The sequence below is a fragment of the Telmatherina bonti genome (genome assembly GCF_933228915.1).
Source record: "Telmatherina bonti genome assembly, chromosome: 3".
NCBI lineage: Eukaryota > Metazoa > Chordata > Actinopteri > Atheriniformes > Telmatherinidae > Telmatherina > Telmatherina bonti.
Window position 1 is genome coordinate 16,769,508 of NC_136621.1, and position 23,805 is coordinate 16,793,312.

Below are 23,805 nucleotides of genomic sequence, written 5' to 3' on the forward strand. Positions count from 1 at the left end.
CTTTTTTTGTTTTTAATGAAAAAGGATCATGGAACATGGAATGGTTTTATTTGATGTAAATACAGAAAAGATCAAATAAATCCATGTTTGTAATTCCTCTGGTTGAGTCTTTACATGTTTGGACTGAAGGGAAACTGATCATTTCTTTCAACTTGAGTTTCTCCTGTGACCCCAGTCCCTCCTTCCTGACCTCTGAGGAGAGGAGTTATAATCAGAGCTTTGTCTTCAGCTGATGATTTGGCAATTATCTGGCAGCTTTTTAAATTTGCTGAGGTTTTAATTTGTTTTTTTTTTTTTCAAATTAAATTTTTTTAATACAATGTGGGATGTCTGTTTCCTCCCACCCACCTGCAAATTGTCCTGATGGAGAACAGGTAAGACCAGACACCATGGAAATCAGCTTTCTGCTCCGACAAGACCTGACATAAGATGTGGAGTTTTCAGCCAATCAGAGCAGAGTTGTGTGGTCATACAGGTACAGAGCTGCCACTTTGTCACCTTCTCACATGACGTTATTATCCATCAGATGTAGAAGGAGATTAATAGCTGTCATGGGTCACATGGAGTCAGAACTGTGGAGAGCATCTTCTGAGGATTGCTGACCTGCATGAACATTGAGCTTTCATCGCCTGTTTGAATTAACTAGAAGTCCAGTCATTTCCATCCAATTCATCACAGGCCAATTATAAACCAGTTAAACCAAATCCCTTGTACCATCCACATTTGTTGAGCAGCTGTCACTAGCAGCCAATAGAAACAGCGAATGAAGACAATTTGGATTTGTTTTAAACATGAGACACAAACACTTCCTGTAATGAAGTCAACCCCTTCCTAGAAAGATTGGCTATCTATCTATCTATCTATCTATCTATCTATCTATCTATCTATCTATCTATCTATCTATCTATCTATCTATCTATCTATCTATCTATCTATCTATCTATCTGATAACATTTGCTCATTATTTTCAGCACTACATTTAAAGAAAATTACACTAAGCCTTCCAAAACAAAGCTCTTATTATGAAAAGTGTGGCCGGAAGTCCCCATCTTCTCCTCAGCATCATCCTCCAGCTCGGAGCGCTTCCTGACCCCCCCAGCTGACAGAGCAGCATCCCGGGACAATGGACGACGTCCCCCCGATCATCAACATCGCCATCGCGCTTCTCATCCAGCCGAACGACGGACCCGTCTTCTTCAAGGTGGACGGGACCCGGTTCGGCCAGAGCCGGACCATCAAGCTGCTCACCGGCTCCAAGTACAAGATCGAGGTGGTGGTGAAGCCCGGAACCGTCGAGGCGACGTAAGTAGACATTGCACCCCCACAGGGGTCTTCATACATGTGCTTTTGTGCAGGTGGCTCGTGCGCAGGTGAGACCAGCCTCTGTAAATACGGAGGGACCTGCCGCGTGCACGTTCTCTCAAAGGCCTCCTCTTCATCTCTTTCTCCTCCTCCTCCTGCTCCTGCTCCTCCTGCAGGCCGCAGCATCCGACACCCGCTGAATAAATCATGCGGGATCAAATGAGACGTTTGCGGGTCTTCTGACGGTTCGTGTTGGTTCTGCCAGAGGATGGAGGTGGAGCAGGTGGAGGAGGGTCCACACTCAAGCTCTGATCATTTATTTACTAAAAAGAATAAATAAAAAATAACAAAGCCTTGTGAAAAACCACAAGTTGAATGAGGAAAATGAGGAAAATCCAGTTTGAAAGAGTCTGAACAGTGTTTACTGGTTTAATGAAGGTTTGATTAATATTTACTGGTTTAATGAATAAAGTTATGGATCGATCTGAAGTCCTCTGATTGATTCTTCTGGGGTGGCTTGTGATTGAAAGCTGCTGCGAGACAGATGACATGTTTTAGGACTTAAAAACCCCTGGAAAGAGTTGGGAATAAAGGATGAAAGATGAACAGGGTGACAGAGGGATGGATGAGGAAGAAGGGAGGAAGATGAAAGGAAAAATGGATAAAAAATTAATCAAGATGGATTGATGAGGGAAAAGGTGGGGGGGAAAGGTTGACACCAGGTGAGGTGGAGGCATGGCCTCTTAAAGTGAAATTGACAGGTTAACATAATTGAAAACTAGTAATTTTAAGTTCTAATATTGATCTAAAATGAGCAACAAAATACAGAATTTTTGTAAAAGTTTATTTTAAAAAATCCTCACTGACAGAAATATTTTCATCCCATGAAACTTGAAACTTATGGCAAAATCCAAAAATCCTCGCTCTTTTTTTTAAAACTCCTTTAAAATTCACACAAAAAAAAAAGCAAGAGAAAAATGTTTCTTTGCCACTGGACAATAAAATAATAATCAATGTTTTTAAAGAAGAACAATCTGTAATCTTTTAATTATGACTGAATAAACGGCATCACTCATGTCTGTATGTTCATATTTAGCTGATAACTTGTATCAACATTCAGCCTGAGACGTTCAGAGTCTGATGACAGAAACTCAACGTGGACAGTCAGTGTAACATCTGACAGGATCCAGCTTGATGAATCTTTAGTGAAACTCACCTACAAAACACTCATTTAAATCCTGCTTTATTGATAGCAATGATATTATTCAGATCACCGATTTCTGCTTTTTTTTTCCATCTTTCCTTCCAGCAGCTATTGTGTTGATTTTTCCGCCTGCCATTAATATACAATCTAGATGGCCTAAGTGACCTGTACCTGTACCTAAGTGATACAGAATACTCAGATAACTGGCTGATCATCGTTGTACCTCCATAGTACCTCTGAGTTAGGGCTAGTTAAAGCCGATCTGTAGGTCACATTGACACATGCAGGGGCGTATCCAGGAAATTCAGTGCAGTGGCCAATCAGTGGTTACAATCCGTTTGTAAAACACAGTGATTGTTGGGTGCCAGAAAACCTCAAAAGTCCTTTTTTAACATAAAAAACTTACCATTTTTACAGACTTTATAGAATATTGTACAAAACATAAACTCAAAACAAGAATGAAACGATTTTTTGAATTAAAAAAGTCTTTTATCTGGTGGAAAGAGGATAAAAGGCTTTAAACGAGACTCATACTAGGGAGGAAAAACACAGAAAAACCAGCGAGCAACCAGTCCAGACAAGCTCAGCTCTGCTTTCTGCTGGAATCTACTATCTGAAATCTGGTTGTATTTTATGGAGGATTACCTTTCACCCACTCCACCTTAATATCAGCACTACTTACAGTAGAGGTAGGATGCAGCTCTTATAGTAAGACAGCATGCTTGAAAAATCCCCTTTTTCCTTTTACTGCAGCAACATGAACATCGGCGGTATCATCTTCCCTCTGGAGCAGCAGTCCAGAGACGAGGAGTCGGTGGTTTATCATGGTCGCTATGACACTGAGGGTGTACCGCACACCAAGAGTGGAGACAGACAACCTGTCCAAGTCAGCATAGAGGTGAGACGTCAGCAAACACAAACCCGATCTCCACATCCTGAATGTCGACCCGTACAATCTAATTAATTTTGTTGTTTTTTTCATCTCAGCATGTGCAAAAACTGCATCTCTTCTATCTTTTTAACAGCGAGAGTCACGACCTGGACAGAATTGTTCAAGTTGTGCATCAGTAGGAATTTGAAACAAACGCACCCTTTCTAACCAGTTTACTTTTCCTTGCAGCTCATCACACTGATCACTTCACTGTCAGTTTAAAAAAAAAGAAAAAAGTGCACATACAAATACATACATGCACATACATCTGCTTATACTCACACCCTACCACACATATATATATATATATGTATACACACACACACATATTGGCAAGGCTATTTATATAGCACATTTCGTATAAAAACAATTCCAAGTGTATAACTTATAAAATCAAAAGCACATAGAGATATAGATGTACACATGCATATACGTGTGGCAGTGGCTCAGGTGGTAGAACGCTTGTCTTGTGACCTGACGGTCAGTGGTATGAGTTCTGCCCCCCTCTGTGCTGCAGGGGATTGTCCTCTGCCAGAAGATCCCCAGCCTGGATAAGTGCAGAGGTTTTTGTCCGGAACGGCATCTGGCATAAAACACATGCCAATTCACCTGAGCTGGCTGGTGACCCATTCAGACGTTCAGAGGGAAAAGCTGAAAGCTGAACCACAACAATACATATTGTAGTCAAAATGATTCAACTCTCAGTGCTTAAATTATATTTATTGGCAAAATGTACAAACTAGCAGCTGTTTGGAATAAACAAACCAAACATAATCATTAAAAAGCTCAACACAACTAACATCACAAGTCTGAAAAGGGGACTTAGGTTGTCATGATCCACAGTCCTGCAAGTGTTTTAGGAGTTTCCCTGCTGCCTCACATCAGTGGTTTATTAGCAGACTTGTGCAGAGTTTGATGTGAAGCATTGATTAGATATCATATATCATTTCAGATGTGCATGTAGATGCCTTATATATGATATTACAGTAATCTGATTACTTCCAGTTATCGGGTTAAGATAGTCATGTTAACGGGAGGATTATGTAACTCCCAGTGTAACCTGAAGGTGGAAGTGTGTCTCAGTAAGATGAAGTTCTAACAGCTGATGCTGGACAGTTTTAATGGATAAACATATAAAGATGATGATATTTTTCTCTGCAGTTCAACAAGGCGGGCACGTTCGAGACCGTCTGGCAGGCCAAGTACTACAACTACTACAAGAGGGAGCACTGCCAGTTTGGGAACAAGTTCAGCAACATCGAATATGAATGCAAACCCAATGAGACGCGAACCCTGATGTGGATCAACAAGGAAGCGTTCAACTGAGTCTGCACGAGGAGAGGAGAAGTTTTCCTGGCGTTTTCCTGAAGACGTTCATCCTGATACTTGTTTCATTTTATCAACACCAGAGAGAAAGCAGCTGTTTGTCTTGTTGGTCTTTAAGTATGAGCTGCTTTAAAGCTGCACGCAATGAGAAAAACAATGTTTTCATCAGAATAAGGTAAAGTGAGAGTCACTTCAGGCTCAGCAGAACAGGTTTCTTCATTATTTTGCTCTTACATTTCACTTCCTGTGTGGGCGTTGTCCTCTCAGAGATCAAGCCTGAATTTATTCTGAATTTATAGAAGAAGCTCAGTGCAGCTTTGAAGCCGAGTTAAGGAACCTTCATCAAAGACCAGGTGGTGTTAGACTCACCTGCATGTGGTCTGGGCTGAAGACCAGGATGAAAAACAAGTGTTTCCTCGGGTTTCTGTAGTGTGTGGATGGCTGGGAGGAGGATGTGTAAGTGTTTTCTGACATTTTATGTGTTTGTGTCATATGTGTCATAAAGGAGAAATTACCTGAAAACACAGATTGCTGTCTGTGACGGGACAGCTCTTAGTCGAGTGCTCAGAAACAGAAAATTTGAGTTTAGTAGCAGAGACATGTTTCTTCAGACGCTTCCTGGAGTCTCAGCTGCAGTTTTTATGAAGCCAACCCAGCAGAAAACGGCGCTTGTTGGGGACTATTTGCAGAAACGATTAATCTTTTAAGCCTTTGAACACCCTAACCTTCTGTCTTTTTCTCCTCACATGGTGCTTCTTATGGCAGGCTTCACTTTGTGTTATGATTGTGTTGCAGCTGCTGTTTTTATTTTTTCTCTATAAAATCCAAGGCTGGAATAATTTTGCCAAATTAGATCTGTGTTTATTTTTGTTAATGTTTTATTGTTCAAACCAGCGGTTTTATTAAACTGTTATATGTGTTTATCAATAAACAGTATACTAAACCAGTTTTCATCTGTAAGCTGCATTATTTAAAGTTTATTTTATTATTAAGGGTTGCTGGGAAGTTGGAGCGTGTCTCAGAAATCATCAGGCGAGAGGCAGGGTACACTCTGGACAGGCCTCTAGTCCATCACAGTCACACAGATAATGATCACAAATGATGTTTTCTCTTTGAAATGAAATAGAAGATTTTAAATCTCCGACTGGGAGGAGTCTCCAGGGCAGACCTCCTGGAGGGATTACATGTTTCTTCTGACCTGTGAATGCCTCAGGACCCTCCAAGAGGAGCAGGAAATACCAGACCTAAGATAAACAAATAAACTGGATGGATGGACAATGATTACGCATTAATTATTTAATATTTTTATTGACAACTGAACTATATAACTCAAATTTAGCTTTTTTTTTCCCCAAAAGAGTGACACCTAGATTTCCTTTATTAACTTAAGTACATTTCAACTTCTATTGGAGGTTTAAAATACTTCCAAGTCTCCAGCATAAGAGATAAAATGTGATTTTTACCATTATGTGGAGCTCCTTATAATTACACGTAATCCACATTTCAAGATATTTTATATTTATTATCTGTACATATGTGGCTTTACATTGTCAGGCCAGGAGTGGCTGATTGGGAGCTTCAGGAGGATTCCTGGTGTGTTGTTCTGTAATGTTTGGGATAATGAGTGTGCATGTTGGGAGAGAAGAAGAGGGAAACACACACACACACACACACACCAACCCATAATCATGTATAGGGCACCAAAGTGGATAGGACCGGCTCTGATGACAGTTTTCAGCCTTCATACTTTTATTTTTCTAAAACTCAAGGACAATGTAGGCCTACTTCTGTTATCATTAATGTATCTGGTGATATTATGTTTCCCTCCAGCTATGTGACGGTCCTCAGATTTCTTGTGATTTAACTCTGTTATGTGACAGGATGAATTATGTCCATGAGCAGCTTATGGCCCCCACCTGTGCACCCCGTCGATTCATTGTGATCAGCAAAGTGATTAGTGGTGAAAGAGGTGTCACATGACCCGCTGTTGGAGTTTAGAGTGGGGCGCTGCGGAGGTCCGGCAGCACAGGGCTCTCAGTTGCGAGACGTCCAGTAGCCGTGGACCGCCATGGCCGGCACCAGGCAGAAAGCAGGTGAGTCTGTTGGGTTGTTATGAACTGGCAGGAGAGTTAACAGGCATCTGATCTGCTGAGGGTCCAGAACTTCAGCAGTGTGATAATAACTCGCTACGTCTTTCATTTCAGCTGATGCTGATGAGATTAGGAGGCTGGGAAAGAGATTTAAGAAACTTGACCTGGATAAGTCCGGTTCCCTGAGTGTGGAGGAGTTCATGTCTCTTCCAGAACTGCAGCAGAATCCCCTCGTCCAGCGAGTCATCGACATCTTCGACACTGATGGGAATGGGGAGGTCGACTTTATCGGTAAATACAAACATCAGCAGGTTCATCAACAAGTTCAAGAGTTTATTTAGATTGATAGAGATGGATAATACAACTTTAGATGATCTATCAATTAAAAAAAAACAAAACACAAACACATTAATCAACACTTCCAATAAGCAATGCATCCGGATAAACTCATGGATTATCTGGTCTGTAATCTCTATAAAGCCATGTCTGCACATGTACCTGCAGAATCTGGGGACAACGGATGATCCTGGTCCTGCAGGGTTTCCTGGAATCTGATGAACATTGAGCTTTATTCACTTAGTCCACACGATCATGTTTGAATGATCTTTTCATGTAATATTTCAGAAATTTATAGTATTTGGATCCATATTTCTTTTCCAGCTGATTCTAAAATTGACCAACAAAATCTCAAATAGTTCTTCAGCCATGAAAGTCTCTTGCAAACAAGTAACAATTAAAAACCAAACAAAACAAATTAGCTTAAGTTGTTAGAAGCGTCATGAAAAGCTGATGAAGACCACCCATTTCCTCTGCCTCATGCTACTAAAAGCAGAACAATCACTTCTGTCAGTCACTCCCAACTCTCCACTTAGGTTAAACTGCCTAAAAGATATTTAACATTGCCTTTCTCAAAACTTTCCTCTACCTAAATCAGGGGTGGGAAACTCTGGCCCTCAAGGGCTGCAATGCTGCAAGTGTTAGGAGCTTTCCTGCTGCAACATACCTGAAACTCACCAGACTCAATGAGCAGACTGGTGTAGTTTGATGTCAAATGTCGACAGTCTAACATCGGCCTCAGACATTGATGGAGCAAATCTCTGCAGCCTGAATCTGAGCTCATCCCGTCTGAAGTGTTCTGGATCCATGTGGCTTCTCTGGGACATCTGCAATTCCAATGCGGATGGTTGTATTTCTGTCTGATATAGTCTCAGTTAAAACTAGCTAAAAATCAAACAAACACCAAAAAAAAAAAAAGCCATAAAAGTAAACAGAACTGCATCTGATATTGAATTGTATATCTGCTGCGGGAAAGTTGTTTTAATTCCTAAACCATCAGAAGAAAACGGATCAAACGGACACACACCGTGCCTGCTGCTGGAAACACTGATAACTGAGTATGCATTAGTTTCCACTAGAGGTGGCACTTCTTGTTCCAGAAAGTAAAAGTCCTGTCTGGAAGCTGTTCCAACCAGTCTCCAAACGAGCTGAATTTAATGAGCAGAGTTTAATTGCCAGGTCAATGAGCCTGTTAGTGAAAACACCTGTTCTAAATGTACAGGTAGATCCAGGACTTTTACTTTCTGGACCAGGAGTTGCCACCTCTGGTTTCCACTATTTGGAAAAAGGCTCCATGTGGACACGATTAGCTGTAAAACATGAACAGGCTGTTTCAACTGACTGACGTTTTCTTTTTTCCTGTCGACAGAATTCATTGAAGGAGTTTCTCAGTTCAGCGTGAGAGGAGACAAAGAGCAGAAGCTTCGCTGTAAGTGTCTCTATCCTCCGTCCACCAGGGGGCAGCACATTTTCTAACAAAGACAGATTAAACTGCAGATCACTTTTTTTTTTTCAAAACTTTAACAAATTTAAATTGATTACAATGGAAAAATATCAGAAAAACTGATGATTAAACCATTTATTTTTAATCAAACTTATCATTTGATCAGGTTTCATGTTGACAGCTGCAGAGTTTTGTTTATGTGTCAAGTCTTGCAGATTTTAAAGACTGGTTCAGATTTGCATTTCATTGCCTGTGTGTTTGTGTGACTTCAGTCGCCTTTCGGATCTATGACATGGACAAAGATGGCTTCATATCCAACGGAGAGCTTTTCCAGGTTCTCAAAATGATGGTGGGTAAAAACCTGAAGGATGCTCAGCTGCAGCAGATTGTCGACAAAACTATCATCAACGCAGACAAAGATGGCGACGGCAGGATATCCTATGAGGAGTTCTGTGCGGTGAGAATTTGAGATTTTGCTTCTTCGTCCTCTTCTTGTGGCACAAAACAGCTCGGATGGATAAATCTGAATTTGTACATGCCTTAGACACGTATTGAGTGGTTTGTCTTCTGAGTTTACTGCCCCTACAGGCTGTGATGGGAACTGCAGGACATTTCAGACAGATGGAAAGGCAGACTACATCCACACAGAGACAAGTACAGATCCGCTAAAGTTTTTAAATCCTTAGTTATAGCTTGCATATTTTAATTCCTGCAGTTAGCATGTTTATAACCTCCGCCTAGCAGGGTTATGTTTTTACCAGCGTTTATCTGTTTGTCTGTTTGTGTTCAAGATAACTCAAAAAGTTATTTACGGATTTTCATGAAATTTTCAGGAGTTGTTGGAAATGTGAAAAGAAAGAACTGATTTGATTTTGGTGGTGATCCGGATCACGGTTTGGATCCAGGAAATGTTTTAAGGATTCTTTAACACTGTGAGATAGGGCCATTTTCAACATTTGCTCAAGTCTCTCCGATGAAAATAGTCAGGAACACTTAGGAAAAAAAAAAAAGCAGGACAAGCTTCCAACAGGTTGTAAAATATATCAAAGACTGATCCAGGTAAAGGAATCATTATGGATACTGTGATCCAGAATGTGGAAAAATAGGGGCCTTTAGATATTTCATCATAGGAAGAGAATAAATAATTACAATATGAGGAGAACTGTGGCCTTTAGCCGAGGTTTGCACTCTTTGAGTGCCTTTCTAGTTATCTTACAGAATACTCTGGATTTAAGAGGATTTGGTTGTGTGTCTTTAATTTGAAATATCACAGTGACATATAAAGTGTGTCTCAAATATAAGCACTGTCCCATTTAGATGGCACATCTGAATCTATACGACAAACCTGCACTCTTTTGGCGTGCTGTGGAGACTTCTGGTCATGCACAAAAACTTTATATATTTTGTTTTACTCAGTTTAGTTGACCTGAAGCCAAATGCATTCATGACATTGAAATAATGTAATATTTGATATTTATGGATTGGTAAATGTGTCAGTTTCAAGCAACAGGTAAATGAAAAGAAATTAAATCAAAATGTAAATAAAAGTAACAAATGAATCAAGTCATTAAGAAAAAAGAAAAATCAGTTAAATGTGGGATACAGTTGAGTAAAACCAGATTTCTCCTTATTAGAGTGTTTCATCCACGTTAAACTGGTGTTTTGGGATCCAGATAAAAAATATTTTTAAAGCAGATCTCCAAGTGACTAAATCTGGAAATGAAATGTAACATTTACATGTTTACAATCCAAACAGATTTTTACAATCTAATCTCAACACGGATTACACTATTCCCCCCTCCTCCCCCTTCACCTGCACACACACCTCACACAAGCCAGTTTCTGAGCACGTGCTTTGTCTTCTTCTCTTTTTGTAGTTTATTTCTGCTGCAGCGTTACGGTGTCGCCTGCAAGTTTGGCAGACATGCTGCAGCGTTTCCAGTGGTTCAATGTGGACACATGTTTGTTAATGTAAAACTTTTAGAATGATATTGGATAGGTCTCTGTGTGGATAAAGCCTTAATCCTTCACACTCTGCCTTCACTGACCGCCTCGAACTGTAAAAACATAAAGAAAAGCATGTGCCTGTTTGCTTCTCCAGGTCGTCGGAGGAATGGATGTTCACAAAAAGATGGTGGTGGACGTCTGACCACAGCCTCTGATTGGACCAGAGCTGTCAGCATTCAGTGACGCTGAGCGAGCACTTTGGTTGGTGTCAGAATTTTTCAGAATTAATCATGTATCTCCTAACAGATTACATTATATGACATGACCCAAACATTACAAGGTGGCATCAGGATTCAGGAGGGAAGCATTCATCTGACTTCTCTGACATGCTCAGACAGGACGCTTTTCCTCCATGCTGAAAAATCAGCAGCCACATCCTGCAAGAGGCGACGAATCCACTGATCAAACAGTCCGATCAGAAACTGGAGTTTGTTAATGAATCCTGATCCTCCAACAAAGATTTTATCCTCACAGATATATGCTGAAACTTCAATGAAAAGCTCAGCAAGATGTTTTAATTGAACTGTTTTATGAATTAGAGAGGGACTTGAATAAGAAAGTGTGGTGATTCCTGTTCCCTGGTGGGTGTGGTCAGCTGGGAACTGGAGGCACAGCTGATCCACATTTCAGCAATCAACGAACCACTTATTTAAGACCAGCTCTGCCTGCTATCCAGCGCCAGATTGTTGATTGCCCTGCGGTAAACCAGCTCTCGGCCTCAGCTTACGTTGCTTGTGCTTGAACTTGATTTGTAACCTGTCCTGTCTTCCTCCTGCCAGAGAAAGCCTGCCTGCCTGCTCGTTCGCTTGCTCCCCTGCCTGCCTGCCTGCCTGCCTGCCTGCCTCCTGATGCTCGCCAGTCTGCCAGTCTCTGAAAGTTCCGCTGGAAGAATTCACGGGAATCTGTGGGAAATCAATAAACCTCTCTCTGTACTCAGAAAGTGTCCGCTCTTTGGATCCTACTAGCCCCTCACCCACAACAGAAAGTGAACCTAGTTTGAGCTCAGTCCTTCCTGCCATCAAAATAGTGAAACCTGAGGAAAGTCCAAAACACCTGAGAAATCCTGGCAGCTGCCATGTGGACTTGGATCAAATATGTTTCCATAATTATGCTGATGACATAAGTCTATGTAACCATCTCACCAAGAAATAGCCCCATCCCAACACTGATCAGATCCATTGATCAGGTTAAAGAATGTGAAATAATTGCTTCAAACAGCGAAGTTAAAAACCACAGACTCACCCTGAATGTCAGCAACACGTTAAGTCTGCCTGTTATCGCTTAAAAAGCATTAGCAGGATTAAAAACTGATGACTCAGCGGGATTTCTGCGTTCATCTTTCATCGACTCAACCACTGAAACCCTGTTCTTACAGGTCTCCCTAAAAAGCCCCAAATCCATTCAGGATATCCATTCTGGTTCATTATGAACCAGATCCCTCAGGTCTTTAGGGTCACGTCGACTTCCTGGTTCCAGAGGAGAGACAGCGTTCAGTTTCTCCCAGAAAATTGCAGATCTGCTCAAGATCAATGTTAAAAACTTCTTGCTGCCTTTTATCTTAAAAACTTAAAAATTTCCGGCATTTCATTTTATTCACATTTTATTTTATTTACATTTATTTCTTTTTAAAGTTTGTTTAAATGAACTTATTCATGCTTCTTCTGCAACTTGGTGAAATGCTTTGAATGCTTTATTTAAAGCACCTTGAGTTTTCTTGTACATGAAATGTTAAGTATAAATAAATTTGTCTGGAGAGAACCCGACTCTTATCACAACCTCAGCCTGCAGACAGATAGCATCTGTAGGGATGAAAGTGTTGGCAGAGCACGAAGTTAAGTTGTCATCACCTGCAGTCAGTTGTTTATATTATTGTCACGTAAATTACAAGTTAGATCAAGTCCTGTTAACTTGTCATAAATGTTACATGTCTGTATGTCAAACCTTGGACGAGCTGGCTTGAACCTTAAACTTCCCCTCAGGGATGAATAAAGTATCTTTGATTGATTGATTGATGTGATACATCAGTTCACTGGATAATGATTTGATGTTTGCTGATATCATCACTACAATGTTATTTGGATTCAGGATCCAAAGATTGATATGAGATTTAATTACATGCTAATCTAACAGTTCACTTCAAGCAGCATCAAATATCTCAATCCAATTTTCCTCCCCGAGCTTAACAGATAAACTATATAATCTTTTATTGAAGATACACTGAATTGCTCACATATACAACTAAGTTACAATTAGTTAATCCCAGTTACACTGAACACTGACCTGTAATGTGTACACTTCTGAATCTATTTATTTGCCTTTTCTCAATAAATATTCAAACTTGTTGCCTGAAAAAACAAATGAAAACAATTAACTTGAGTCACAGAGTACAATTAACTGAAATTAATTATTGAGCTTTTATGAACATGATAAATCAGATTTTCCCTGTGATCCTGAATTGGATTAAGCGGTTTGGAAAATGAATGAATGAATGAATGAATGATAAATCAGATTATCCTGTAAATGCATGAGATTGTGGAGGAAAGTTAAAGTAATAAATTCCACATAAATAAGACGGGAAATTTCACAATGTCTTGGTTTTATTCTATAAAGTAGTTGTTGCTTTGCAGGACGTTAGTGTGGATGTGGTTTTTAACTAAAATTATGTCAAACCTTGACCTCTTTTATACAGCAGCAACTGTTAGATAATATGTTTTAAACAGTGTGATGAGCAGTCACACGACATTACCTCATTTTCATCATTCAATAGTCCAAATTAATCAATGACAATTAATCAATGACAATCAATTCATCCACAGATTTTCCAGCGGATCCAGACTTTAAAATCACAAACCCAGCATCATAGATGTAACTTCCACATCTTTCTAGAGCAATGTTTCTCATTGTACCACTGCCCTGCATGTCTTAGACGTGTTCCTACTCTGACACACGATTCAGACTAATGAACTTCCTTATCAAGTTCTTTGTGGCCTGTTAACAAGCGATCATTTTAATTCAGGTGTGTTAAAGTATGGTTCCTTTAAGTGGTACTTGATGACTCCACCTGCAGAAAACTGTGATCAGGTCTGTCTTGATCTAATAAAAATTGTATGAACCTTTTTTTATAATCAGAAGAACTGCAACATGTTTCATACAAGCTGCAGAAATATGTGTGGCCCCAAAGGTCACAGTCAGAAAACATAAATGATAAAACCTTTTAAAACCAACTAGACATAATAGAATCCGAGACATCTCGTGTAAGAATAACTTGTCAAGTGTTTTACATCAGTAGAACTAAGAAACATCTACATTAGACCAGCAGACCAATCAACAGTCCTTCCAGATGCCTCTGCTGTGAAGCGGAATGAACAGACCCGGGACCCCCTCGGGGTCACCTGGGTTGACCTTTCCAGACATCTGCAATCCTGATAGGTGGTACTGTAAAGCATGTTAACAACTTACCACCCGAACCCTGAATTCTCTCAGGCGAGAGTGGGCTCACATAAAAGGGGAGATATTAGCAGCATTTGCCAGTCAAAACCCTGCAGAGCAGCAAACTTTATCATGGAGGAGCAAACAAAGACAATTGTTCTTCAAAACAAGAATTTAAGCAGATCATCCAGGCCAAGATGAAAGACTGTTGGCATGGAAACAGCCAAGAAGGAATGCTGACTCTGTTAATACAATATTAACTCACTGATCACTTAATTTCCCTTTAATACTGACCAGACGTTTTGGTCAGAGTCCATCTGGGCTCGATATAAAGTCACAAATCTGGCAGCTGCAAATGGATGTTTGCAAGTAGTTTCAAAGTTTATATGTGTAAATCAAGTTTTTAAATTTGAAGAAAAAAAAAAAAAGATTTGTACTTGTGGAAAACAAGTTCTTTTGCAAAAATCCTGCACATTTACATGGGCAGATTGTTTTTGCTGGATACCAAAACTGGATTTACAAATATAAACTCCGAAATTATTTGCAATCATTCATTTACAGCTGCAAAATATTTCTGTCTTTAAACTGAAAACAGCTTTTCTTCTGCAGTTACTGTAGATAAGTTACTCAATCCTCAGATTGTCTCGTGCAAATGACTGGACCAGACTTTAGTTTAAGAGACTTTATTTACAAGGAGATTTATCAATGTGCAAGAGAGTCACACCTGTGCTGGTAAAATGAAGTGTGCTTACTGACAAGAACCTACTTAAAGAGGCGATCATCACACAAACATCAGATTTCTGCAACGACTAACAAAAAGTACAAGTATAAGAGCACTTCACAGTGACTGGAACAAATGGCCACAATGACAGGGAAGTGGGGACACCTAGTGGTTGAAACAGGAAACTACAACCAGCTGGAAACTTCTCACAGCTTACTGTGTAACAATAAAAAAAATTAAATATTTCCTCTTCACTTTCATAATTCAATTGCTGTTATATTGTTTTTATTCATTTTAAATTATAATTTATTCATGTGAAACAGTCACTTTAGTGCCATAAAAGGTGCATAGAGGAGATCTGTTCAGAGGGGAGAAGAACAAACTGGGAGAATCAGACTTTAATGACGCCAGAAGGGAATTCAGGATGAAGACAGAAAACAAGGACACACCTCAGTGTGGTTTTGCCAACAGATGCTGAAGTGGTGCTGCTAATACAAACGTAAAAACAGAAAGTTTACAGTAAAATCTGCCTGGACGAACTGAAGAACCCAAGCCAAGTTTCTGTCTGTTGCAGCCTTCAAGCAGGTGAGTTTAGCTCTGTTCTGCTGCCCTCTGGCTCGGTTCTGTCACGTTGGAGCCCGGGTGTTCTGTGTGGCCTGCAGACGCTGCCGTCGCCTCTCCATTGCCTGCTGCTTCTTCATTTCTATCTCAGCTGCCGAACATTTCCCTGCAGCTGCAGAGGAGGAAGAGGAAGAGGAAGTAAACCTGATGTCACGTGCAGGAAGCAGTGAAAAAACTGATTAAGTGACTAAAATTATCAAAACCTCAGAAAAATTTTCGTGTCAAGCCAAAAGATCAAACCTAAAACTAATTACAGACAGGAAACATGGTTTGTTACTATAGCAACAGTTCCTAACCTGCATCAGGTGGCCTTGAGCTTCATCACTGATTGGTCGCATCTTTAATCAGTTTTGTTTCACACAACTAAACATCCATACAAATTATATTTAGTGTAGATTACATAGAATAAGAGATTATATAAACCCTGTACTGTTTATTACTGCTATTATTATTTATTAGCATCATTGTTATTTATAATAGGCTATATTGTTAATGCTGTGATTATTACATATTAATTATATTGTTACTACTAGTATGATTATTACTGCATAATTGTTGCAGAGTATTTTTGTTAAATGAGAAACTGACATATATGCTCAGAATTATTATTGTCATTTTACTATAATGTGATGTGTGGTATTGCCTAGTGATTAGATTAGCTTTATTATTCACCCAGAGGGGAAATTCATGTGCATAGAAACGTGACCACCAATGCATTTATATATATGGGAGCTTTTTGGATGTAGATTCACTAGTTTCAGACTTTTACAGAGCTTTTTAGAAACACTTGCTTCAATTAGATGGATTTGTGCTTTTCAAGGGTGTAAAAGTAACATTGGACTTGATATTTCACCTGCTGATACTCATCTGGTGACAGACTGCAAGCTCAAATCGCAGCAGCAGACACTTGTAGCAGCTTCACCTCTGGAAGCTGCTGCGAGTTACCACAGCTTGCCAGAGCCGGGAGGAGCTGTTGTCAGGGCTCAGACTGATACATTCAGGATCATCTTGTTCTTCCACCACAGCGTTGTGAAGCTCTGGAGGGAAAAGTTCCACCTCAAAGACTCTTGGCGCAGGTGCTTTGTGAAACTATTGCTTTCCATCAAGCTTTAGGCCACTGAGCTGCTGTCATCTGTCAGTCAATCATAACTCTTGCCTGTTTATATAAGACCCGCCTACTTTTCCCACCTTAATCCCCTTCAGACCTTGCACCCCCCCCAGCAGGGAGATGTATTAAAACTGGGCGGTGGGTGGAATTACGCAAAAGTAGGGAGTGTACCTACACTTTGTTCAAACAGGAGGTGTTTTTAATCCTAATGCAGAGCTTTGGGTCTGATTTTCTACACGTTAACACCAGCTTCAGTCTGAATCAAACATTCCAGGAAATAAGATACCAAATACAAAAAAAAAGCCTGTAAATCCCAGATGTGGGGAATACTATTCCATAATCTGTCAATCTGAGATGGTCGGACACAAACCAATCAGACTGAAGTTCCATGCAGCAACTGTGAGACCCGAAGAACCAGACTTTGGGTCAGAATTTGACAATGGGCGGCATAACAAAGCTGAGCTAACAGGTTCTGAATAATAAGAGGAGAAAGATAAAACTGGGAACTGTGGTTGTGCTCTTACCTTTGTTGGTTGCCATGGATACTGGGTTGTTTGGCTTCTTGAAGGTAAAGTTATGGGTTTTGGTGCCCTGTTGTAGCGGTGGAATGGCAGCTGCTGATTGGCTGCTTCTCTTCAGACACCCGGATGGCGAGTCTGAAGTGGTTTTGGTTTGTGTGAACCTGAATGGATCTTTCACCGCATTCACCATGGCAACCAAGCTGCAGGCTGGCTGGATTTGGTTATTGCAGGTTCTGTAAATTGGCTGCGGAGCTGCTTTCTGATTGGGCAAACTAGGGGAAAGTCTGATGGAGGAGTTGGTCGCACCCTGGTTTTCCAGGTTCTCGCACATTTCACACAGCAGATCGTCATCAGCCGGGTCGTCCCAGACCGGGTCTGATGAGAAGAAGGAGTCCAAGTCATCATCGAGGAAGTCAGCAGCCAGCGTGTCATTGCTGGACAGAACTCCAGCAGGTTTCTTTAAGTTCTGATCCATATGCGGTCTCAGCGGTTCTGGATTCACCCTGTTAGACTGACATATTTGCCGGGTCGGCGGAGGTCTGGTCTCAGGTGGAAGCCTACTTGTCCTGGTGTCGGTTTGGATTTTTCTCTCAGAAAAATCTGAGCCCGACTGCAGGCTGAAACTTGCTCTTGGTTTCGCCAGATCCTTCTCAGGTCTGGATCTGGTCCGGTGGGAGACCTGAAGAGATGTGGGGACAGGACCTGTTGCTTCCCTCCGACCAGGCAGACCAGCTGGTTCTGGTTGACCAGGTGGTTCTACCTGATTGGCTGGTTTCTGGGTCAAGCAGAGCTTTGGGGCCATGAAGTTCTGTGGGTTCTGCGTCATCTCCATCACCACAAAGTCATTTAGCAAGTCGTCGTTTTCCCAGTCGTCCTCAAACTCATCGGTGTGTGAAGGTTTACAGGTTGTCGTGGAAACAGCTGTGGAAGGTAAGGTCAGAGGTTTAACTTGCGATGGTTGACTCAGGTTTCCACTTATGCGCTGAGTTGGTCCATCAAACAGGAAGTCCAGGTCGTCCTCCAGATGCCGATCCAGATCCTGGTCCAGGTCCAGGTGCTGACCCAGATCTGGCTGCGTGTTTGATGTAGCTGCTGTGCTCGCAGTTGGTTCATTGTTTTCATGAGGAAGGGATGAAGATTTCCTCTGCACGGTTTTCTTCAGGACATCCTGTGACGGGATCTCCTGGTTCTGCTGGTGATCCTCCTCCTCCTCATCGTGATGAAACATGTTGAAGTCGAACTGCTTGGCGAGCCGCAGCAGATCGTCCACTCTGCTCAGTCTGAGAGGAGTCAAAACAGAACAGGAGAAATGGATTCAGACCAGACTCATTAGAAACTTTCTGGACTTGATAAACTCCAAAGAAAACAAACATTTATGTGAAACAGGTTCAGCATGACCGGATTATCTCCTGGTTATCTGGTTAAACTGACCGCAGGTCTCACTGGGATTCTTTTATCAGTTCTTTAAGAACCAAAGTATAGGAGAAAATAAAAGGCAATCTTTCACTGTTCTCCTGGTCTGAAGCAAGTATGGCTTCCAACATCAGTTGCCATGGTGATAGGTTCAATACTCCCATGACGAAGTAAAGTAGCTTCATGACACCGAGTTGGTTCACATGAGAATCATAACCTGAAATCTGAGAGTAATCAGCTGGTCTTTGTTGGGCATGGCGGTTATAGAGCCAATGGCCATGATGACATGTTTTTTTTCCTTTGAATTATTATTTTAAATATTTTTGCTATTTAAGCATTCTCCTTCACATTTAAATGAAAATAGTATTTCCAAATTGAGACTTACATGGAAAACATGTTACATGAAAACACGTTTAAATCACCTTTATTGACTTGAACTTATTTAATTTTGCTTAGCATGTGGGGTGGCAAACTCCTCTGTACAAGTCTGCTTGTTAGGTTTGATGCGTGTCAGGTGTGTTGCAGCAGGGAAACATTTGCAGGACTGCAGCTCTGGAGGACATGAGTTGGCCACCCCAGATCTGGTGTTAGGAAGGGTTCTTACTGGACAGGGGGTGGATGTGGCATATTTATGCCTACCAGAAGACAGCAAACTCCAGTTCCTGCTTCTATTTGGCTACAATATGGAAGACCACATTTGATTATAGTTGTACAGCCGCAGATCAAGACTAGCATACTACATGTTTGTCAGCTGAGGAGAAGGGAAAAGAGCTTCAACTGAGTTCAGTGTCCAGTCAGAAGAAGCCAAAGATCAACAAGTAAGCAGAAAGTTCTATGTGAAAGGAACAAAAATAATGGTCTTCTATGACTGGAATTAAGACAAAAGGTGTTTTTGATGCAAAGTGCTGTAATGTAAATAAATTCTATAGTGTGATGGTTTTAATGCCAACATTTCTTTTTCTAAAAGCAGTCTTCAAACAGAGGGAGTGGGAGACACTGAGAATAAATGAGGAGAGAGTGGAGAGACCGAACCAGTCCATCAGAGGACCATTCCACTAGCATCATGAAGTGTTTCTGCTTCCTGTGTCTGCAGACTTGCAACAGAGGCTGAGGACTCTTTTTAACTCATCGGGGCACCGTAAAAATTCAGAAAACTCCATTCTAGAAAAAAAGCATTAGATGTAGACCAGTTCTGGTCTAAACTGAACCCACCTTGGAGACTTCTTCTTGGATCTCGGAGCTTGAACATCTGGAGTGCAGGGAATGGTGGCGCTGTCTCCAATCCACTGCTGTAAGGTCGGTTCAGTAACCCGGGGTCTTCCATGCTGCAGAGAGATGACACTACAGATCAGTCCGACTTTGTTTCCAATGGGACAGGGAGCTGCAGTCGCACAGATTTACAACTGGGATCAGGAGTCTCTGTGTGACTATGTTTTCACTGGGATAAGGAGCTGTAGTCCATGACCACCTTACTGACCTTTGGAGCGATCCTGCTGACGATCTCTGAGATGTTAACGACTCCAGCGGTGGCTTTTTTTCCTCTTTTACCTGAAGGCAGCAACACAGAACCAGAAAGTTACGGTAAAGAGAAACATGTGACATTTAATAATGCAACGTTCTTATGTCTGACCAGAACTTACCGAGCCTGCGGGGCGACGGGGAGGTGGCGTCCCAGATGATATCCTGCTGGAAATCAGAGTCAGCGTGAGGAGACTCTTCACTGGAAACAGCTGCTGGTTTGGACCTGGGGATTCTGGTAGGAGTCTTGAATTCTGAACCAGAAACAAAATAAATAAAGTGTATCACTTTATATATATATGATTATTTGATTGTTTTATGTCTAATGGCAATTTAGCAAGTTTATTTGTATAGCACAATTAAACAATGGTAATTCAAAAACGTTTACAGAGACATTGCAACTTTATCAAATAAGCATAATGTAAAATTCAAAACATAAGAGAAAGAAAAAAAGAAAGTATATTAGATAAAAACAGTATTAAAAACAAAAGAAAAGAAACAAAAACCCCATGATTATTAGGTAATGACTCTGTTGCTGTCTATTTCCCAGAGGTAGGTTTCCTATCAGACATCTGTGGTGAGATTCAAGATTCATCCAAACTTCAAATACGATCAGACAAAAATAAAACGCCCTCAAAAAGACTCTTTTCTTGACTTTGCAGTGAAAACAGCTCATTGTCATTTAAAATAAAATAAAATGTAATTCCAGCTGAACAAAAACATGTATGTTGACGGTTTTTCAGTCAAACTGGACGTGTTAAAGTGACAGTAAACTAACGGAGCCTCAGGTCCTTACCCGCTCTCTGGCTCCGGGGAGACGCCGCCTGAGTCGGCCTGAAGCTCCGGCTGAGGCGGTTCGTCCTCGGCGGCCTGACAGCCGGAGGCTCCAGCGGAGAAGCTGCGAGACCGGCCGGAACGTCGCAGTTCCGCCGGCCTCCGTTCATGATACCCGGTTGAAACTGCAGACAGGCCGTGTTGATTTCCACCGAACTACATTCACTTGTTCATAGTTTATTTAGTTGAAACTTTGAACAGCCATCATAATGTTTAGATATCCCGCCATCTTTCCTCTTTCCCACAATTCGTTTCGGTGGTGCGTTCAAGAACAAGAAAGCTGGGCTGAAAAGTCAGTTTCCAGTAAATTGGAAAAGAAAAGAAAACTTCAGCAAAATAAATAAAAATGTTTTATTTTATAGTAAGCTCCCATGTTGCTGATGAGCTGAACCAGCTCAACTGTAATAATAATGATAATACTAATGACTTTAACAATAAAAAGGTTCAACCAGCCATCACAGGCAAGTTCAAGTAGAAGGTAGCTAGAGTGGATGCCTCGTTAGCCAGAGTGACCTAAATAAAAACTGTCTGAAAATAACCATAGTTATTTTCTTGAGATACAATAATGTTAGAGCTAAAAGACCCCAAAAGAAGAGATGTGTCTTACATCTACAGCTAAAAAAAAAAAAAAAAACTCATAGGAGGAAAAACAACACTAAAAAAGTTTAAAAGTAAAAACATCTTTATTGTAATTAATCCGATTTTTTTATTATTTAATTGTTCTAAAAAAGCAACATCTCTGATGCAAAGTACATTTTACATCAGAAAATTTACATGAATTTTAATAAAATTTCTTTCCTTTCTTAAGTTATCCCAGCTCATTTGAGTTGATTCAAATCAGAAACAGGTTGAATCAAGTTCAATCAAGATTATTGGATTTTAAGAAGTGTTTATACAATCTTGTGTTTATCAATGCTTATCTTTCATCATTGAATTTTTATTATTATTAGATCAGCTGTTTTATGAAGTTTTGACTTACATTTTAATCTTTCAGTAGATACAACAAATGTCTTTAAGGATTTTTAGGAGAAATGTTCTTCCCTTATCTATAGATTGGTTAAAGGGTTCACACACACACACACACACACACACACACACACACACACACACACACACACACACACACACATATATATATATATATATATATATATATATATATATATATATATATATATATAAATTTTTATTTTTTTTTAATTTTTTTTTTTGACAGAAATGAAGGATTGAAGAAGAAACTGTGATGATAATATAGTCATCTCCAGCTGTGCTCCTCACATTAATTCCTCATTTATACATTTTTAACAATTTGATCCTCAGAGGGACCTTCAGCAGCTAATTTAATCATACATTTAGCTTTCAAAACAGAGATAAAGGCAGTGTGCAGAATCCCCTAAAGAGGGCAGTGAAACATGCTGAAGCTGTCAGTCAGTCTGGTCAAACACAGAAGACGAGTGTTTGCTTCAACTGTGTTTTTTTTCTTCCTCAGAAATCATCTCCAGCTGCTAGAAAAGAAATGTCTGAGTTTCCTGCATCTGAGAGGGAAACCGTGTGACTTCTAACTGAATCAAAAAGTAAGAAAAATAATTTCTCTTTGAGGCTGCTGGCTTTGAAATGAAGAGAAACCAGGAAACTCCCAGAGGATTGTGAGAGCAGATCCATTGAGGAGGCCAAGTGGAGCATGAGGGGGAACTAATCTCTCCATTTAGGAGTTTGGAGTTGATTTATGCAACCCCCTAGTCAGATTCCATGGAAAGAGCTCCAGGCCCATCCAGCTGCTGCTTTAACCCAACTCATCATATATTGTCAAATGCTACTTTTATTTCAGTTCTGCTGAAACTTCTGGGCCTGTTTGGGACAACTTTAGCAATTCAGAGACCACACGCTAAGCCGAAATAATAAAACTCCTCACTGTTGTCTGTTGCTGCCCCCCCAAACACACACACACACAAACACACACCAAACAGAAAAACTTTGGTTTGTTTGGAAAAAGAGGCTCCTGATGATTCTGCAAATGCTCTGTGTTGTGTTCACAGACTGTTCAGTTTGTCAGAAATTAAAATTTTAAATTCAAAGCTCATCACTTATAAGTCATGTGATGTTCAGGTTTATCAGGTCATCTAGTTTACTAGAAATGCATCAGCACCTCTGAGCTGGCAATTGGGACTCTGGCATTGTTTTTAGGATGATAAAATCCTGTTTATTATATGGAATATTATCCAGCTCAGAGTGAAAAAGACTTAAAATTTGGGTTTTGTCCTGGTTAAGCAGAAAGAAATTCTCTGCCATCCCTGATGTTATATGTAAAATACAGTTTAAAAGGACTTTAACTGGCTCTAAGTCATCAGGAAACACAGGGATGTGAGGCTGTGTATCATCAGCAGCTGTGAAAATCAGTGTCCCACACCCCGATGACACTGCCAAGAGACAACATGTACAGATTAAAAAGAATGGGATTAATCCTTTAATAATCACACACTTTATTTTATGTATGGTTGAGGAACATGCTTCTATACTTACAAAAAATCGTTGATCTGTGAGATAGAAGTGAAACCAGTAAAGAAAAGATGCCAACCAGACTTCCCAATCCATTTACAAAAATCTGTTGATCTATACTGTGTTGTTGTCCGAAAACCAGATTCATATTTCTTCCAAAATATTGGGTTTATTTAAAAACTCATGTAATTGGAAAAAACAATTTTTTTCAATCATTTTACTTTTACAATTTACTTGTTAAAGTTTAAATGACTCTTCTTTAGAAATGGCCTGACCTCTGCCATGTTAAAGGCGGATGGGAAAACACCTGCATAAAGAGAGTAATTTACCATGTTAAACAGTTTACACTTAAATATATCATAGAATATTTTAAAAGCAATATGGGATTAGGATATAAAAGCCAGGTTATTGGCTTCATCTTTAAAAAAAAAAAAAAAAACTGCAATAAAAATGGTCTGCTTGTGCCTACTCGTTATTTTTGTGTGCAGCGGTTTCATTCCTTGG

The 23,805-nt window shown here is 40.3% G+C and overlaps 3 protein-coding genes across 3 annotated transcripts; 2 read left to right on the top strand and 1 right to left on the bottom strand.

The window, feature by feature from the left end:
• Positions 1-1,123: 1,123 nt before the first annotated feature.
• On the top strand, positions 1,124-4,763 carry cnrip1a (cannabinoid receptor interacting protein 1a; the record flags this gene model as incomplete). Its single annotated transcript, XM_079261833.1, has 3 exons — positions 1,124-1,302; positions 3,260-3,404; positions 4,599-4,763. The coding sequence occupies 3 exons, from the start codon at positions 1,124-1,126 to the stop codon at positions 4,761-4,763; spliced, it is 489 nt and encodes a 162-aa protein (XP_079117959.1).
• A 2,068-nt stretch (positions 4,764-6,831) lies between these two features.
• Positions 6,832-10,782, top strand: ppp3r1b (protein phosphatase 3 (formerly 2B), regulatory s1ubunit B, alpha isoform, b; the record flags this gene model as incomplete). Its single annotated transcript, XM_079262512.1, has 5 exons — positions 6,832-6,856; positions 6,968-7,144; positions 8,559-8,618; positions 8,906-9,090; positions 10,735-10,782. 5 exons carry the CDS (start codon positions 6,832-6,834, stop codon positions 10,780-10,782), a joined length of 495 nt encoding a protein of 164 aa, XP_079118638.1.
• A 4,344-nt stretch (positions 10,783-15,126) lies between these two features.
• On the bottom strand, positions 15,127-20,915 carry etaa1a (ETAA1 activator of ATR kinase a; the record flags this gene model as incomplete). Its single annotated transcript, XM_079262523.1, has 6 exons — positions 15,127-15,523; positions 17,044-18,320; positions 19,666-19,778; positions 19,931-20,001; positions 20,094-20,225; positions 20,768-20,915. 6 exons carry the CDS (start codon positions 20,913-20,915, stop codon positions 15,417-15,419), a joined length of 1,848 nt encoding a protein of 615 aa, XP_079118649.1. The 3' UTR covers positions 15,127-15,416.
• Between the last annotated feature and the right edge of the window lie 2,890 nt (positions 20,916-23,805).